This window comes from Schistocerca serialis, chromosome 2 (assembly GCF_023864345.2).
Source record: "Schistocerca serialis cubense isolate TAMUIC-IGC-003099 chromosome 2, iqSchSeri2.2, whole genome shotgun sequence".
NCBI lineage: Eukaryota > Metazoa > Arthropoda > Insecta > Orthoptera > Acrididae > Schistocerca > Schistocerca serialis.
Window position 1 is genome coordinate 444474112 of NC_064639.1, and position 20006 is coordinate 444494117.

The window sequence follows — 20006 nt, forward strand, 5'->3', positions numbered from 1 at the left end:
ATCAACGTCAATTAAAATTAACTACATCTTAAAATATTCAGTCTCTGTCGGTCCATTATAGCCAGGGGACATCGACTGGTGCGTACTTCTCAATTCAATAAACTTTACCAGCAGGCGAATACTTTAGGTTATTTTATTTTATTTCGAACGCAACCAGTTTCGGCAATACATTTTTCCATCTTCAGGCCCCATACGCTATTTTTAGAATCAACGAGCTTATCGTATAGCGCCATAAAACTGGATACCGTGAATCCCAATCGCTGTGCAACTGATTCATACGGAAGGGTGACACCAACAGTGATTGGGATTCACGGTATCCAGTTTTATGGCGTTATACCTTAAGCTCGTTGATTTGGAAAAAGCTTATGGGGCCTGAATATATCAAAATGAATAGCCGAAACTGATTGCGTTCGAAATAAAATAAAATAAAAGAACCTAAAGTATACGGCTGTTGGTAAAGTTTATCAAATTGAGAAGTCTTAAAATATTATTCTCTCTGTAACCATTTCTGTTTGTAACTGAGCAATTCTTAATCTTGGTTGATGTTTTCGAAATCGGCTGTTAGTTTCTAGATACATATTACTATACAATACATCTGAGAACCGCGGCCAGCAGAAATACTTAAATCGTGCCGCATGCGGCCCGCGGGGCGCAGTTTGACGACCACCGGTCTAGACGCAGGGGGTAGTTAACTGAGCAGACAATGGAGTGTGTTACATGGAAACAAAAAAATTCTATCATCCTGTGGATAATTGTAAATTAGAGATTATTACTTGAACTACGGCGTGTCTCACTTCGCTATTGACGCATGTCTCCAGCTCGCATGACACCTGTATGTGCACAGGTAAGTTCAGCAGCTGCCTTTCCTGAGTTGAGCAGAAACTAAGGCGCAAAGCGATTAAATTAAACTACCCTTCATTTACAGCAGGTGGGGATGTCCGTCTGCCAAAAGTGCAACCTACACCTCCTAAACACAGTGTCTAAGGGCCGTTGAAACTTTATTGAAATTTTTAAAATCAAAGGCCGAATACTGCATTTTAACTATTCAGGACCATTAGATTTGTTTGCGTGTATCTTACTTTTAAACATACTTGAAAGATAAAAATCGCATGGATCTAGATCTGGCGAACGGGATACCATTCAGGTATCTTACTATCAAATAAACCTTATAATAATGTTTCAGGCGCGTTGTCGGTACGTGCCCTCGCATTGATTTGTATTAAATAACGATTGGTACGTTCGTAAGTAGCTACTTCTCTGAATGGAAATTGTAGTATTTTGTTCACATATTTATCAGAGGCTACCATTCGGGGAAAGAAATTTGTCCCACTTTTCGTCTCGAACTAGTGTTGTGCTCTGCCAAAACTACGGGTCAATAGCTTTGGGTGCACTACATAAATGACTTAGTAAGCAGTAGCATTACTGATAGTGCTGGTAGCATAGGTAAGGAAGGAAATAGATAAGAACTTGTAAGAGAAGAACTGGGAGCTGACGACTTCTCTTGTTTTTCTGTTTGTTATTTTGTTTGTTTTACACATAATTTGAAGCGCAAATTATTCAGTGCTAGTGTTGTCTATTTTATATCCTTACAGAAAATAAATTGCATTTTATATGTAATAAAAATTACTTATTCGCGTAAATTCTGTGCTTTTATGTAACCAAATCAACTAATTTTAAGGCAAGTGCAGTTTACATTCACAAACGTAAAAAATATACAGGGCGGGACGAGTAAACTACACATTGGACTACAAAAAAAGTGGTGATAAAAGTTGTTCGTCTCGAAGGGCGACATCCAGTGAATTACAGTCAATCACGCGCACCACCCAAATGACTTGGGAGGGGTCAGATTTTAAATATTCAATAGGAAATCCCAACTTTTTCTGCAAATTCGGATTCTCTGCGAAAAATACGGAAGTTTTGCAGATAACAATTTTATCGTTGTTTGATAGATGGCTCTGTAATCGATATAATTCAAAATGGGTTACAATCCGTTGAAGCATGAATGTCTCTCACGAAATTACCCAACAGATCAGGAATCCCAAGTGGGTGCAAGGGCGGCGTTCTTACATTCTGTAATGCAAAATACACTGGTGTTTTATAGCAGACCATAACACACTACAGCGTCGACATTATTTATTTATTTATTTAACCTGGCAAGATTAGGGCCAACAGGCCCTCTCTTACATCTAACTAGTCATTCTACTTATTTTACATTCATATGTTTTAGTAGCCATGTTAAACTACATCTAGTACAAAAAGTGAAAGAAACAATTACAAAGGCACACTTGGAAGATACATACATATAGAGTTTATATTCGTAGATGATGTTGTTTCTTGTGGTCTTCAGTTCTGAGACTGGTTTGATGCAGCTCTCCATGCTACTCTATCCTGTGCAAGCTTCCTCATCTCCCAGTACCTACTGCAGCCTACATCCTTCTGAATCTGCTTAGTGTATTCATCTCTTGGTCTCCCTCTACGATTTTTACCCTCCACGCTGCCCTCCAATACTAAATTTGTGATCCATCGTTGTCTCAGAACATGTCCTACCAACTGATTCCTCCTCTTCTCCCCAATTCTATTCAATACCTCCTCATTAGTTATGTGATCTACCCATCTAATCTTCAGCATTCTTCTGTAGCACCACATTTCGAAAGCTTCTATTCTCTTCTTGTTAAACTATTTACCGTCCACGTTTCACTTCCATACATGGCTACACTCCACACAAATACTTTCAGAAACGACTTCCTGACATTTAAATCTATACTCGACGTTAACAAATTTTTCTTCTTCAGAAACGCTTTCCTTGCCATTGCCAGTCTAATTTTATATCATCTCTACTTCGACCATCATCAGTTATTTTGCTCCCCAAATAGCAAATTTCATCTCCTACTTTACGTGTCTCATTTCCTAATCTAATTCCCTCACCATAACCCGATTTAATTCAACTATCTTCCATTATCCTCGTTTTGCTTTGGTCGATGTTCATCTTATATCCTTCTGTCAAGACACTGACCATTCCGTTCAACTGCTCTTCCAGGTCCTTTGCTGTCTCTGACAGAATTATAATGTGATCGACAAAGCTCAACATTTTTAATTTTTCTACCCCGAACTTTTGTTTTCTTTCCTTTACTGCTTGTTCGGCTTACAGATTGAATAACGTCGGGGAGAGGCTACAAACCCGTCTCACTCCCTTCCCAACCACTGCTTCCCTTTCATAACCCTCTACTGTTATAACTGCCGTCTGCTTTCTGTACAAATTGTAAATAGCCTTTCGCTCCCTGTATTTTACCCCTGCCACCTTCAGAATTTGAAAGAGAGTATTCCGATCAACATTGTCAAAAGCTTTCTCTAAGTCTACAAATGCTAGAAAAGTAGGTTTGCCTTTCCTTAATCTTTCTTCTAAGATAAGTCGTAGGGTCAGTATTGCCTCACGTGTTCCAACATTTCTACGGAATCTAAACTGATCTTCCCCGAGGTCGGCTTCTATTAGTTTTTCCATTCGTCTGTAAAAAATTCGCTTTAGTATTTTGCAGCTGTGACTTATTAAACTGATAGTTCGGTAATTTTCACATCTTTCAACACCTGCTTTCTTTAAGACTGGAATTATTATATTCTTCTTGAAGTCTCTCATACATCTTTCTCACCAGATGGTAGAGTTTTGTCACGACTGGCTCTCCCTAGGCTGTCAGTAGTTCTAATGGAATGTTGTCTAGTCCGGGGGCCTTGTTTCGACTCAGGTCTTTCAGTGCTCTGTCAAACTCTTCACGCAGTATCACATCTCCCATTTCATCTTCATCTACATCCTCATCCATTTCAATAATATTGTCCTCAAGTACATCGCCCTTGTATAGACCCTCTATATACTCCTCTCACCTTTCTGCTTTCCCTTCTTTGCTTAGAACTGGGTTTCCATCAAAGCTCTTGATATTCATGCAAGTGGTTCTCCTTTCTACAAAGGTCTCTCTAATTTTCCTGTAGGCAGTATCTATCTTACCCCTAGTGAGATAAGCCTCTACATCCTTACATTTGTCCTCTAGCCATCCCTGCTTAGCCATTTTGCACTTTCTGTCGATATCATTTTTTACACGTTTGTATTCCTTTTTGCCTGCTTCATGTACTGCATTTTTATATTTTCTCCTTTCATCAGTTAAATTCAATATTTCTTCTGTTACCCAAGGGTTTCTACTAGCCCTCGTCTTTTTACCTATTTGATCGGCTGCTGCCTTCACTATTTCATCCCTCAAAGCTACCCATACTTCTTCTACTGTATTTCTTTCCCCCATTCCTGTCAATTGTTCCCTCATGCCCTCCCTGAAACTCTGTACAACCTCTGGTTCTTTCAGTTTATCCAGGTCCCATCTCCTTATATTCCCACCTTTTTGCAGTTTCTTCAGTTTTAATCTACAGTTCATAACCAATAGATTGTGGTCAGGGTTCACATCTGCCCCTGAAAATGTCTTACAATTTAAAACCTGGTTCCTAAATCTCTGTCTTACCATTATATAATCTATCTGATACCTTTCAGTATCTCCAGGGTTCTTCCATGTGTACAACCTTCCTTCATGATTCTTAAACCAAGTGTTAGCTATGATTAAGTTATGCTCTGCGCAAAATTCTACCAGGTGGCTTCCTCTTTCATTTCTTAGCCCCAATCCATATTCACCTACTATGTTTCCTTCTCTCCCTTTTCCTTTTACCGAATTCCAGTCACCCATGACTATTAAATTTTCGTCTCCCTTCACTACCTGAATAATTTCTTTTATCTCATCATACATTTCATCAATTTCTTCATCATCTGCAGAGCTAGTTGGCATATAAACTTGTACTACTGTAGTAGGCGTGGGCTTCGTGTCTATCTTGGCCACAATAATGCGTTCACTATGCTGTTTGAAGTAGCTTACCCTTGCTCCTATTTTTCATTCATTATTAAACCTACTCCTGCATTACCCCTATTTGGTTTTGCATTTATAATCCTGTATTCACCTGACCAAAAGTCTTATTCCTCCTGCCACCGAACTTCACTAATTCCCACTATATCTAACTTTAACCTATCCATTTCCCTTTTTAAATTTTCTAACCTACCTGCCAGATTAAGGGATCTGACATTCCATGCTCCGATCCGTATAACGCCAGTTTTCTTTCTCCTGATAACAACGTCCTCTTGAGTGTCCCCGCCCGGAGATCCGAATGGGGGACTATTTTACCTCCGGAATATTTTACCCAAGAGGACGCCATCCTCATTTAATCATACAGTACAGCTGCATGCCCTCGGGAAAAATTACGCCTGTAGTTTCCCCTTGCTTTCAGCCGTTCGCAGTACCAGAACAGCAAGGCCATTTTGGTTAGTGTTACAACGCCAGATCAGTCAATCATCCAGACTGTTGCCCTACTGAAAAGGCTGCTGCCCCTCTTCAGGAACCACACGTTTGTCTGGCCTCTCAACAGATACCCCTCCACTGTAGTTGCACCTACAGTACGGCTATCTGTATCGTTGAGGCATGCAAGCCTCCCCACCAACGGCAAGGTCCATGGGTTGTGGGGGGAGGTCGTAGATGATAAGTACTGTTATAATTAGACGTTATGAAAGAGGTAGATTTTAGATAGGAGTGCTAGCAGCTGGGAGTGTGAGGGAGACTAATGGTGAAGCGAGGAGAAGTATAGAGACTTGATGAAACATAATTAAGGAATCATAAAGGAAAAGAAGATTGAGTGGCTAATAGAGATAGATGAAGAGGAAGACGAGAAAGAAGCAAGATAGCAGACAATAGCTTTGCTATTTGACAGAGGGGAGAATTGACCTTGTACATTAACTTTGTGGAAAACGTTATCAGGATGATAGTAGGAAATGTTTCAACTTCTTCTTAAAATCAGCAGGGGATCGAATTTTGCGCAGGGTAAGGGGCAGTTTGTTCCAGAGGCGGACAGCGGCAACTGAGAAGGAGTTTGCAAAAGTTTTTGTTTTGTGAGTGGGCACAGTTATGATACAAAAGGAGAGTGACCTCGTGTTTCGAATATGATGGCATGAAAAGTGTTTAATCTCTGAAGCAAGATACTGTTGTGCTTACGCAACGAGGAGTCGGTGAAGTAGACATAGAGTGTGGTATTCACGCACTTTGTCTGGCCACAGCCACCCTAGCTGGGAGTATGAAGCACTAACATGATCATATCGGCGAATGCTGCAGGTGTAACGCACACAGGCAGTCATGGTTAGTTCTAACCGTCTTTTGTTTTCACTACTCATGCCTTGTTGAATTACATCACAATAGTGGAGGTTCGGTAGAAGGAGTGCTTGCAAGAGCTGACGTTTCAAGTCTTGTGGAAATACGTTCCGAAATTTTTTGAGACAATAGAGACAAACGGACGTCTTCCGGCACACTGCGACTGTATTCTCTGCCCAGTTGAGATGCTCATCCAAAGTTACACCCAAGTTCTTAACTGTTTTCTGATATGGTATTGGAATACCATCCATGGGCTATTAAGATTACTTGTGTCTTTTTTGCATTTAGTTTAAGCTCCAGGTTTTTCGCCCATGACACTGCTAAAGGCAGATCATCATTCAACTGAGCGATTGCAGTGTTTACATCTTCAGGTCTGACGCTTAGGTAGAGCTGGAGGTCGTCGGCATAGAAATGATATTTACAGGAGGACAGAACCGACGAAATATCGTTGACATATAAAGAAAACAAAAGTGGTCCTAAGACTGATCCTTGTGGCACTCCCGAGGAGGCATGTTTCCAGGAAGATTTTTCATTTATGCAGACAACACATTGCTATAGCTTTCAAACCATCTCAACGCACTCTCTGAGAAATTAAGCTGCAGCATTTTCCTGAGCAATATGTCAAAGTTTACAGTGTCAAAAGCATTTCTGAAGTCTAGTAGCGTCAATATTGTTGCCTTTCGGCTGTTGATGGCATATTTAAGGTCATCGGTTACTTTAATTAGAGCAGTGTATTTGCTGTGATGTTTACGGAAACCGTATTGAAATTTGTCGTATAGGCTGAATACATGCAGGTGTTCAGTGATTTGATCATGAACAATATATTCAAGTGATTTGGAAACATCAGGCAGTATGCTAATTGGTTGGTAATCACTAGGCAGTTGCTGGTTTTCGATCTTAGGGATGGGTCGTATTATGCTTCTTTTCCATGCAGTGGAGTATATTCCGTTGAAATTAAATATGTCAGTTAAGACAGGCACTAAGATATCGGCAACATTCTTAATCATGGTTATACTGATACTGTCATTGCCTATCGCATCAGAAGAGATTGTCATTATTGCTTTTCTTGCCGTATTTATTGTTACGTGTTTTAGATGGTAAGTATGGTTGTTCAAAATGGTTCAAATGGCTCTGAGCACTATGGGACTTAACTGCTGTGGTCATTAGTCCCCTAGAACTTAGAACTACTTAAACCTAACTAACCTAAGGACATCACACACATCCATGCCCGAGGCAGGATTCGAACCTGCGATCGTAGCGGTCGCGCGGTTCCAGACTGTAGCGCCTAGAACCGCTTGGCCACTCCGGCCGGCTATGGTTGTTAGTTATCCAGTTAGGATATTCTTGTGGTCGGTAATTATCAGCCGTGTGGGTATTCAGAAGTGCAGAGAAGAATTCATTATTTGCGTAATTACCTTCGCAGATAGTACTAAAGTGAAGAGCGGTTAAAACTGTCCATTGGCGTTTATCGATGCAGTAACAACTACGTTTAGCGTTACGTAGGAACAACGACGTGGACGTAGTAGTTTTCAGTTCCCTCTCGGGTGCCTTTTTAATGTGAGTCCCCATGCCTCCCACCATCAAGGTGCTTGTTTCAGGTGAGTCCCCTTGCCTTTCACCATTGGGCTGCCTGTTTTAGGGGAGTCCCCTTGCCTCTCACCATCGGGTCGCTTATTTTAAGTGAGTCCCTCTGCCTCTCACTATCGTAATGCTTCTTTTAAGTGAGTCTCTCTGCCTCACACTATCGGGGTGCTTGTTTTAGGTGAGTCCGTCTGATTCTCGCCATTAGAGTGTTTGTTTTCAGTGTGTCCCCTTGCCACTCACAAATCTTCATGTTTTACTGAAGCAAATGTTCCGAACTGTGCCCGTCTGTTGCAGTACGTATCTGAATGACAATCATACCTTTCAAGTATCTCTCCGCTAGTGTTTGCCCATTCGGTGATAACTCACTGCCACACATTTGTACGGCTGTTATTACACCCATGTAACATTCTCTTTTAGCGTCCCGCACAGGAAAAAATTTGGAGCCGTACATTCGACCACTCACATTGCCATCTGTGAAGTATGGGCCAAACGCGCTGCACCAAGCATTGACGCTCCTGGGGCGCTGAAGCTCGACTTTCCTTAACCAGTGGGGATACTCCACTGCTCAATAACGCATATAATGGCGATTCACGTGATCACGATTCCCAAACGTTACTTCATTAGAGAGAAGTACCTCTGAATCAACTCATTATTGGTTGCTAGTTCTTGTTGTATCAGATTGCAAACGTGCAAGTGCCTTTGGAAGTCACCCCCATGTGTTCATTCAGTACGCTCAGGACACTTCGTCGTGAAATTTCAGCACCTTGCGTGATTTGCCACTAACTAATGTGAAGATATGCATCAGTTACAGCTAAAACATCCACTGCGGCATTTTCGTTTGTTGCAGACCGTGGGAAAATTCTTAGTGTGGGTTGAACACTTCCAGTTGCAGTAAACCGTTGGATAATACTGCGAAATGTCGTTGCAGAAGGAATATTCCTCTCAGGCAATAAGTTCGCACATCGCCGACGAGCTTCTCCTACATGACCGTTTGAAGCAAAGTACAAAACAATGATATCTACCCTTTCTGCAGTCGTCAGCATCGTTGCACACCTAGGAAGAGATGTTTGCGGTGCGAATGTTTGCAGCGAAGAGAACCGGGACAGTTCCCCACCGCCGTTACATTGTCCGACATTCGCGGTGAGGCCACAGTCGCGCTCGACATAATGGAACTTTGCACGTAGAGGTGTCGCACCTACAGAGAGAGGCTGACCAGTAACTGTGAAGTATGTTCGCTGTCGTGTATCACAGACTTATTTGAATGGTACAAAATGTATCACTGATGATGTTAACATACAGAATATTTCCCTATCACTTTTCAACTGTTTGTAACCCATTTTGACTGGTGTCGATTACAGCACCATCCATCACGATATTGGCGGCTCCTATTGAAGATTTCAAAGATGACCCCCTCCCACCCCCTGAGGATGGGGCAGGAGGGTCGAGTTTAGTGTCACTGGATGTCTGTCCCCTATGGAGACGAACAGCTTTTATCACAACCCCTTTTCATCCGGGTTGTAGTGTCCCACATAATTATTGTTGTCATTTTGTAAACAATAGAAAGTTCTTCATCATGATCAAAGGCAAGAGGTTCCTGTTATTACCGATACATGCGAAAATTGTTTATGAATAACAGAAAGATGATTTTTATATAACTTCGACGAAGTATCGAAATGATACTACACATTTTTTTTGAGGAAATTGCGTTTTTAGTGCAACAAGATAATGAATGTGTACTTTTTTCTTTACTTTTGCGAAAACATCCCTTTCCTAGGCCGCTCCTGACCCGTTTAGTTCAGTCTAGGTTTCCTAAACTTCTTTGACGTAGCCGGGTCAAGTATGAAATTTCTTCACTAAACTGTGTAACGTCGAATCAACAGAATCACATACCCCGGGAAATAGTTGTATGAAGGCAGAATTTCCATGTATGTCCCCTTTCTTACACATTTCATCACAAGAAAAGATTGTTGATATTTTCGGACCGCGGAATCTTGGATAGTACCCAAACATACGGTTTTTAGAATTTTTCCATATGTTGTCCTGACTCATTCTTCACACTAATACTATGATGAGCCACTTAATAGAATTATAAAGCTCAATGTCATAACAATACAGGTTCATTGATATTTTGGAGGGTTGCATTTGACAGCCTGCCGGTGTGGCCGAGCGGTTCTAGGCGCTACAGTCTGGAACCGCGCGGCCGCTACGGTCGCAGGTTCGAATCCTGCCTCAGGCATGGATGTGTGTGATGTCCTTAGGTTAGTTAGGTTTAGGTAGTTTTAAGTTCTAGGGGACTGATGACCTCAGAAGTTAAGTCCCGTAGTGTTCAGAGCCATTTGAACCATTTTTTTGCATTTGACACGCCATTGTAACAAGTAAAAAGTAATTTCTCTTTTAAATAATTTTTGATCGGTCTCTTAACTGTTATATGCATTAAACTAAAGGAAGTGCAAGTAAAACATATTAGTACAAATTTCCACATCGAAAGTAAGTAGACTCAAATAAACACAAACCGCTGATAACATGATTAAGGTAATATTTTGAACAGAACAAGCCACATTCAGAGTATTGGTTTAACCTTTAGTGAAACTTTTATCACACGTATAGTAAACACTGTTCCGCTCTATAAGGGCACAATTGTCATGGATCCAACCCTCGCAAAAGTGACACTGAATTCAGTCTACTTCGAAGATTTCATTCGTTGTACAGTGAATGTTTGTGGAAAACGGAGTTTATGGTCACCTCTTTGTCTTCCCATATAGCCTTAAATCTATCAACGAATATACTTCGTGGACCTGAATATTTCTTACTCGTTTCACTGATTGTCATTTCAGTAAGGCTGCTTCTTCTTCTACGACTGTCTTCGTGTTATTTTCATCCCTTTTACGTCATGAGTTCTCCGTGTCTGCCTGTTAAAAACAAAACAGTAATGCTCAAGTTTTCATGCTATCTATTTTGCCTGGTACAGCCTGAAATTGTTTTTTCCGATGCAACCCGAACGTACCGCTGCGGTAGTTCTCGTTCCTACCGTTAGTATTTGTCACGGCATACAGTACAGATAATAATATCAGTTGTATCTTTAGGTATACTAAAATGGAATGTTACTTTCCTGCAAGCAAAACACAACACTTCAAAGTTAGGTTTGCGTATTGAAAAAAATCACTGTTGTCCTGATTAAAGGTCGCACGGTGTTGCTTATCCGCAATTCACACCGCGGTGGAGCTTTCGGTGCTTCCACTAGGGCTATAGAGTAGACACGGCTTTTGTCCTATACAGTCTGCTGTCCGATGCAATTCAAGACCCCCCTGTACCACAATGATCGGAAGCTACATACAAGAACTAAGGAAAAAAAGAGTACACTTAATCACGCAGTAAATGGGGCACAAATACTTCTTGTTAATCGACATGCCACTCGTCGCTGTGTCTGAGTTACTGACCCACGGCGTTATGCACTGACTGGAGACTGCCTGCTGATGCTCTGGTTCTCACTCAATTTCAGAGGAAGCGTTTGTACCGCACGCGAAACTTCCTATATTCTGTACGGAACACAACCCTTTTGTGGCGTCTGCCTGAATGCTCTCTAGCAGATCGAATAATTACCTCTTTACAATATACTACCCTCGATTACTTAATAATTATTTTAATTTTGATTGTACTATGGCTTCAGTGTTTTTTCATTGCTTTTCTTGGTTCTATCAAGAGGCTATTTGAAAGAGTGCCACTTTTGACTGAAGAAACCAACGCAAGTGTTTCTGCGTTCCACATGTGTCAGTACAAAGGTCTTAGACCTATTCTTGTCCTTTGGCTTCAAAAAAATTCGATACAATCTTGTACTCTTCCTTTTCTCCCTTTTCCGCCTTCATATCCCTTGTAGAATATTTTTTGTTTTAATTTCATGGGTTTTTTACAGTGAATTAAATACTAAAGGGGGGGGGGGGCAAAAATCTCAAAAGTCAGTGCTAGTATTCCTTAGCCAGCAAGAGCAGTACATGTAATTTGAAATTAAATAGGCTATTTATTATTACTATTTTATCCATGAGATGAAGCAATACGTTAACCTACTGAAAGTTTTGGACATTTATGTTATGAACAATATTTATTCATTAAATAAGCAAGTAAATGAAATACAGGAGATTTACCTGGTCCGCCAGGGAACTGACTTATGGGTCCATTGTAGGCAAACTGGTAGTAGTAGACGGGCAGCGGGGAGTAGCGAGCCATACTCCTGATGACTGTGTCCACTCCCTCCACAAAAAAGAGGTGCGAGTCAAACTGGAAAGCACAACGAGCGGGTTAATATTGTCGTAAAAAAATATATCTGGGGCAATGACGTGGCTACAGCTTAGAGGAAAATGCTGATTTAGTTTAATATTATCCGAAATTTATTGAAATAGGAGAAAAATATCACATTACAATAAAAGTTATGAAAAAGTCAGTTCCTGAAATACGGCTGCATTTTTACAGATGAAGAGCCAATAACTGGCAGTTTCGTGTGCCTGGAATAATAATATTACTGAATTTTTCCTACTGAAAGCAAATTTATTATTTTAAACTCTAGATCCATAACATTTTTGATGATTTTACAGTGTACTAAGATATACAGAGTATTAAAAAAAGTATCCGATAGTTTGAGAGGTGGTAATAACTATTGAAACAAGAAAAAAAGTCCAACAAACATGGGTTCTAAAACGCATACCTTAAGAACTATGAGCAATTCAAGTTCTGTACTATGAAACACATCTCTTCTAATGAAAGCTCTTTGCTTTCCTTATTTTGGAAAGAGATAATATGGACTATGACAAGAAAATTTTTTTAAGTAAACATGAGCTCTAAAATGCATTCCCTTAGGGCTATGGACACCTTCATTTTCACTACCAGGAAGCACTTATCTTCCATTGATCAAGTACTCACAGTTTTTAAGGTATGTGTTTTGCATCCCATGTTTACTGGACATTTCATTCTAATTGTGACCCATACTACCTCATCCTAAAGCACGGAAAACGAAGATCTTGCTGTAGAAGATACGTGTTTCGCACCATCAAAGATGAGCAAGTGCTCATAGCTTTTAAAGTATCCGTTTTAGAGCCAATGTTTATTGGACTTTTTCCCTTGTCATCATGGTTACTGCCACATCTCAAAATATTTGACACATTTTTAATATCCAGTATAGCATGTCATGGACATTTTCACGAAGTTTCAGTCCCAATACGCATTTAAAAGTAACATCTGTGGCAGATAAATGCACACAATTCGATGAATCAAGATGATGATGACTAGCGTCAAAACAATTACGTTATTTTTTTGTATTTCACGTATCTTTTTTGTTCCTCTTGACTCAAAGTAAGTTGACTAGAGAAAGTATATTACCATATTTTATAATCAATTAGAGGTGTCTATATCAGTTAATATTGGTGTTTGATATTAGGACTGATTATAGCCAATGACACATTTTTGTGGCGAAACGAGTATTCAACTGGCTTGCTTTTTCAAATATTCGTCATGTCAGAACATATGTGCAGATGTGCATGCTGCGTTTTGAATACTGTGCTTCAGGATGAGATATGACAGTGTTGTGTGCAGCGTGGAGGGCTCAGTGGGCGTGACTCACCAAGGCGGTGGTGTAGTTGTTCTGTAGCGTGATGGCGCTGTCGAAGTAGAACTGCCTGACGAGGCTCGCAGCGCCCAGCTGCTCCGGCCTCGTCGGCAGGCGGATGTCGCAGGCCACTGTCTCCTCAAAGTTCGCGTTCAGGTTGTCCACTTGCTCCTGTGTGGACAACACTCCGCCCGCTGTAGTCAAACAAAGCCGCATTTATTATTGAAAGAGCACAAAGTTCTGAACTGGCAGAAACTTACAGCAATGCATGACAAATACTGTACCACTTCACGAGCCCAAATAATCTTATTTTTCTAAGCCTTCTCTCGCTTTCATTGTGTGCATTCTCTAACAATGGATTAGAATCAGTTGAAAACTGATGTAACTTCTTGTCCTCATATTTACTCCAGGGTTTTGTTCGTAACGAATCTCACAGTTACTCTTTGTTTCCTTACATGACACTCCACCTCAAAAATTAAAGGATCTTTGGGACACACGAAGAAACGTAGCATCAGGACGAATAGAAAAAATTTATTGTTAATGTGTTTCTTTCCAATATCAGACGTCGGAGTCATCAAGCAAAGAAGACAGAGAAAGAGCTTAACTAGTTTCGAATTCCTGTTCTTATGATATGTTGAGACACTTGAAAATTTGTGCCAGACGGGGAAACGCACCCGGATTTCCTGATAATACAGGTCGCCTTAAGCGTTAGGCTGGCTGAGGTCGCCTCCGGGCATGACTAAAACTTCTACTGTCACTCATGGTTCCACTTATGTTTTCAGAACAGTAACACCGGAGGTTTTCCCACGGAATAGAGATGTGCATACACCACCAACGAAGCCAGGACAGATGCTTTCTTCCAAATTTTTATATATTTATTTATTTTTTTATCATTTCCGGCCTTCAACGAATTCCTGGAATTTGTTGGATATATTCCGACATACAGCCTCCTATAAAGTTTTTACCCTTTACAGATCCTGCTAGTTCCACTCAAGTTACTCAACGATATTTTAACATATGTCTTATCATTCTTTCGCGTCTTCTTGCTAGTGTTTTCCACAGGTGCATTCCTTCGTCTATTGTCCGGAGAGCTTCCTCATTCCTTATAAGTCCACCTAATTTTCAACATCCTTCTAGTGCACCAGATCTCAGGAACTGCGATTTTCTTTTTTCCGGTTTTCTCTCTGTCCATGGTTCTCTACCACACAACGATGTGCTCTAAACGTACATTCTAAGTAATTATTCCTCAAATTAAGGCCTATTTTTATTGCCAGAACAGCACCCTTTACCTGCGCTAGTCGGTTTTTCATGCCCTACTTGTTTTGTCCGGCATGTGTTATTTTGCTTCCGAGATAGCAGAATTTCTTCATCTACTTCGTGGTCCTCACTCTTGGTTGAAGTTCATCATTTTCGCTACTTCCAATTACTTTCGTCATTCTTGGGTTTACTCTCAATAAGTATTCTGTAGCCATCACCCTGTTCATTCCATTCAGCAAGTACTGTAATACTTCTTCACTTTTGCTGAGGATAGCAATGTTATCAACGAATCTTACCACTGATGTCCTTTAACGATGAATTTCAATCCCCTTCTAGAACCTTTATTTTATTTCCTTCAATAGGGACGACAGGCTGCATCACTATCTTACGAAGTTTTTAATCCACGCACTTCGTTCTTAGTCTTCCATTCTTATTGTTGCCTCTTGGTTCTTGTTCATATTGTCTTTCTCCGCATTATACTCCTTTTTTCTCAGAATTTCGAACGTATTGGGCCATTTTACATTGTGAAACGCTTTTTCTAGGTCGTCAAATCCTATGAACGTGTCTTGACTTTTCTTCAGTCTTGCTTCCGTTATCAAGCGGAACGTCAGAATTGCCTCTAGTGCATTCGTGGTTCTGAATTACAAACTGATCGTCATTTAACAGCTCCTCTATCTTCTTTTCCATTCTTCCGTGTATTAGTGTTATCAGCAACTTTGGTACATGAACTGTTAAGCTGTGCTACAGTTCTCGTACGTATTTGATCTTGCTATCTTATTTGATATTTTTCCGAAACACTTATGATAAGTATCCGAGTCATAGATTCTACACAACATCTTGAATAATCGTTTGGTTGTCACTTCTCCCAATGATTTTAGAAATTCTTAAGTCTTTCACAGATCGGATAAATTCTTATCCTTATACTAGACCGCCCATGCATTCGATATCGATTCCCATTTCTTCTTCCATCATGTCATCGAACAAGTCCACTTCCTGGTAGAGGTATTCATGTATTCTTTCCACCTATCAACCTGTTCCCTGCTTTTAACATTGAAATTCCCGCTGCACTCTCAACATTGCCCCCTTGCTTTTCATCTTCCTCGAAATCACTCTTTGATAAAGGGCACCAAAACTTTTGGTTTTAAGTTGCTATTGTCATCAATATAATTGGGATCGCCATATTAATTTAAAGCTTCGTTTAATAGACTGTTGTATCTGGCCATATTTGCAGACTTCTTATTATTTGAAATTTCAGTAAAAAAAGGCCAAAGTTTTATGAGATGTGATTTTATCGTACTGCATACATCACTGGAAGTTCTGAGAACAGGCGCACCGGAAAAACAACAGTTAAATAACACATCTCCATTTACAAGAATTCTTCTCGTAACGCACTAAATTATTCCACTGCTTGACAATAGATATGCATCAAAGACATCGTTGGGCAGGAATAACCACACGGAATGATGGACGACGTGAAAAACAGTACATACGTAATAGAGGTAGAGTGGTATACGTATGATGAAAAGTGGTAGAGATTTCACCACTTTGTAAAGCAGGATAATAGACACAAATAACTTTTATGTTTCACACAGGTCAGACCCCAACATAATCGTCGATTTCCGACTCTCGGTGAGGAATATGCCCTCCTCGAGCACTACTGCACCTTTTGCAGCTTTTATTAGTTCTGGATCCAAAGCTTTTGAGAAGTGCTTGGAGGATACTGTCCCACTCATTTCTCAAGGCGGTTTGCAGTTCTTGTATGGGGAGGAGATGTTCGTTGAGAAACGCGTCTGCCAAGAGCATCCCCAGGGTTTAGGTCCGAGGGGTAAGTAGGCCATTCCACACGTTCAATATCTTCGCTTTGCAGTGAGTCCGACATCTCAGTGGCCCTGTGTGAGCGGGAATTGTCGTCCATAAACAGAAATTCGAGACATACCACACCCGTAAACAGAAGGACGTGATCGAGTATAATCCCCTAGCATTACCGCTGTGCTGTATCCGTACCTCGTGCAAAGATGTGTAGCGGTGTTCGGCCACTGTACACAATGCCTGCCCACATCATAACATCTAGACCAAATATTCAAGACATTCATGAACATTCTGTGGTGCGTAATGTGTGACCCTCTCTCTCCGCCCTAACTGGTGAGCAGAATCACTTCTCACAGTACAGCGAGATTCGTCGGAGATTCACTACCGCTAACCCCAACCAACGTTCTCCCAGCACTAACGAACTATTTCTTTCTCGACGATGGTATGATTGAAGTTGGTTACACTTAACAGGCTTCCGAGAAGATAAACCAGCCTGATTTAATCACCGCGTAATATCACACTAACAGTTCCAGAAAAACCTTCGAGATCCACCGTGCTGCACGGATGGTAGAACGTATACAGAGAGCTCCTGCACAGGCTTCACTGCAGTTAACACGTCACGCCTTCTACATATCCTTTTACTATCATTGGTCGGGTATTCGGTAGCACTTGTCGACTGTTCCTTAGCAATTGGCTGTTGTTCATTAGCAAGTGCAGGTTGTTTCTTAGCAATAGCCAGGCAGTGTGCTATTGATAGCTCTTAATGAGAATGTCACATAACGCTTCAGTACTAGTTTAACAACCATGAGTCAAATATTTTTCGCTTCATTCAGTGTAAAACATACCTGCTGTCTCTATGCTTATAATAGCAAGACTGGCTAGTCACTGTATATTATTAGAAGTCCTTTTTTTAAAAAATAGGAGAATCCATATTGAACCAAAGCATATTCGCTGCAGATTGTCTGTACGAAGTTATTTCTAATTACGTTACGAACTATCTACAACATACTTTAAGAACAGATAACCTAGAATTGCCGTATCTTGCACTAGCTCTTAAGACATTCGAAGCCGTTATTTTTCTGCTCCGCTGTTCCTTACGTTGGGTCTGCGCGAGCTGCTCCAGGTCGGTGACGCCGGACATGTAGGGGACGAGGTTGTAGCGACCCTCGGCCACCAGCTTCCACGGCTCCTCCGTCAGGAAGGCCGACTCGTGTTCCGGTTCGACGCTGGGCGCCCAAACACACGTGAATAAGCTCAGTCGGTCCTGTCACAGAATCAAAGCGCACGTTGTTACTATTCCACTCACATACGTAGCAAACTAATGTAACTATAAATGCATAAAGAAGTTGTAGCCAACCGCGGCGAAATGCAGGAAGATTTGCAGCGGATTGGCACTTGGTGCAGGCAGTGACAACTGACCCTTAACATAGACAAATGTAGTGTATTGCGAATATATAGAAAGAAGGATTCTTTATTGTATGATGATATGATAGCGGAACAAACACTAGAAGCAGTTACTTCTGTAAAATATATGGGAGTATATGTATGGAATGATTTGAAGTGGAATGATCATATAAAATTAATTGTTGGTAAGGTGGGTGCCAGGTTGAGATTCATTGGGAGAGTCCTTAGAAAATGTAGTCCATCAACAAAGGAGGTGGCTTACAAAACATTCGTTCGACCTATACTTGAGTATTGCTCATCAGTGTGGGATCCGTACCAGGTCGGGTTGACAGAGGAGATAGAGAAGATCCAAAGAAGAGCGGCGGGTTTCGTCACAGGGTTATTTGGTAAGGGTGATAGCGTTACGGAGATGTTTAGCAAACTTAAGTGGCAGACTCTGCAAGAGCGGCACTCTGCATCGCGGTGTAGCTTGCTGTCCAGGTTTCGAGAGGATGCGTTTCTGGGTGAGGTATCGAATATATTGCTTCCGCCTACTTATACCTCCCGAGGAGATCACGAATGTAAAATTAGAGAGATTCGAGCGCGCACGGAGGCTTTCAGACAGTCGTTCTTCCCGCGAACCATACGCAACTGGAACAGGAAAGGGAGGTAATGACAGTGGCATGTAAAGTGCCCTCCGCCACACACCGCTGGGTGGTTTGCGATGTATAAATGTAGATGTAGATGCAGATCGAAGAAATAAGTTAGAATTGGACATAATGGAAATGTCTGCATTTTATTAACAGTTTCGTAAGTATCAATATCACAAAACACAAAAATCGTTTTTACGTCCTATAATTACACAATTTCAAAATGCTCTTCTTGTGGATCACGGTTAGCCAGTTTTTGACTCTGTACAATTGTTGATGACGCATAATGTATGTTGAAATTCCAATTTATTTCACGTGGCATAACACTAAATGTATTTGTAATCATCGTTGATGTGTCATGGTATTTTGTTTGTCTAATTTTTGTACCGATCCCTCGACAGTATTTTGAATAACTTGTAATAGATATTTGTGTCTGATATGCAATTGTACAACTAATTATTTGTGCTAAATAACAAGAAACTGTTTATCTGTCCTACTAGATTATTCTTTTTGAACGCTTGACGTGAGATTAGTCGGTAATTATAATATAGCAACAACAAAAAAATACTTTCTCCTGCTCCGCTCTCTTACCAGTCAACTGAGCGGTCCAAGTGCACGGTGAAAATCTCTTGACGTTAGACACAAACGGTGTCCGTGTCGATGGAATATTTCATTTTTCGTTGCACAGTAACATAACTCAAATATCAGACAGATCTACCGAACGTATCTACTCATACACTTTGTAGGGCAGTCGTGTTGAGAGTATTCCATTCAAATGGAAAAACTAGTTTCGTAGCCGCTGTAATATGATTTGTTTCGGACGATTTCTCACCAACATAATATATCTAAAGGTATTAAAAATCTTTATAAGTCTGTTTTATCCTGATTCGTGCGAAAGAGGAAGGAATGATCAGACGACGACAAGATATAAAAGAAGGGCAACATAATGGGAAAGGGATTGTATCGGGTAGAGAAACGGCAGGGGCCTTTTCAAATAAACCATATAAGCATTCACCTCAATCGACTTTAACAAAACAATTATATCCGGACTGGGACCAGAACATAATTCCTCCTAGATGCCAGTCCAGTGCCTTATCACAGTGCCGCCGTGCTCGGTCTGTCCTGTGTGAATCGCAACATAGATGAACGCACTGGACGATCTGCACTTAAACATGTAACATTACATAAATCTTGCATGTGGAACAAATTACGGCCCTGACGCATTGGTAACACCGGTTCCCGTCCAGTCACCGAAGTTCAGCGCTGTTAGCCTTAGCTAGCACCTGGATGGGTCATCGTACTATTCTGCCAAGTGCAGTTAGCAGTTGGCGTGCACTCAGCCCTTTTGAGGATAACTGAGGCCTAGTGGGGCCAGTTGAGGAGTTACTTTATTGAGGAGTAGGGGCACCGGTCACGAAAACTGACAGCGGCCGGGAGAGTGGTGTACTGACCACGGGTTTCGGGTTCCGCTGGAAAGGTCAGGAGTCCACTACACGCAGCAAGCGGCTACAC

General features: G+C 41.0%; 1 protein-coding gene across 1 annotated transcript in view; it reads right to left on the bottom strand.

Annotated features, from left to right (window-relative positions):
- Positions 1 to 20006, bottom strand: part of LOC126455594 (esterase FE4-like) — a 67896-nt gene that overhangs the window by 11246 nt on the left and 36644 nt on the right. Inside the window, exons 5-7 of the mRNA XM_050091349.1 lie at positions 17560 to 17725; positions 13411 to 13589; positions 11942 to 12074 (exon numbers count right to left, since the gene is read on the bottom strand). Coding sequence (XP_049947306.1) covers positions 11942 to 12074; positions 13411 to 13589; positions 17560 to 17725 — 478 coding nt within the window. The remainder of the gene's footprint in view (positions 1 to 11941; positions 12075 to 13410; positions 13590 to 17559; positions 17726 to 20006) is intronic.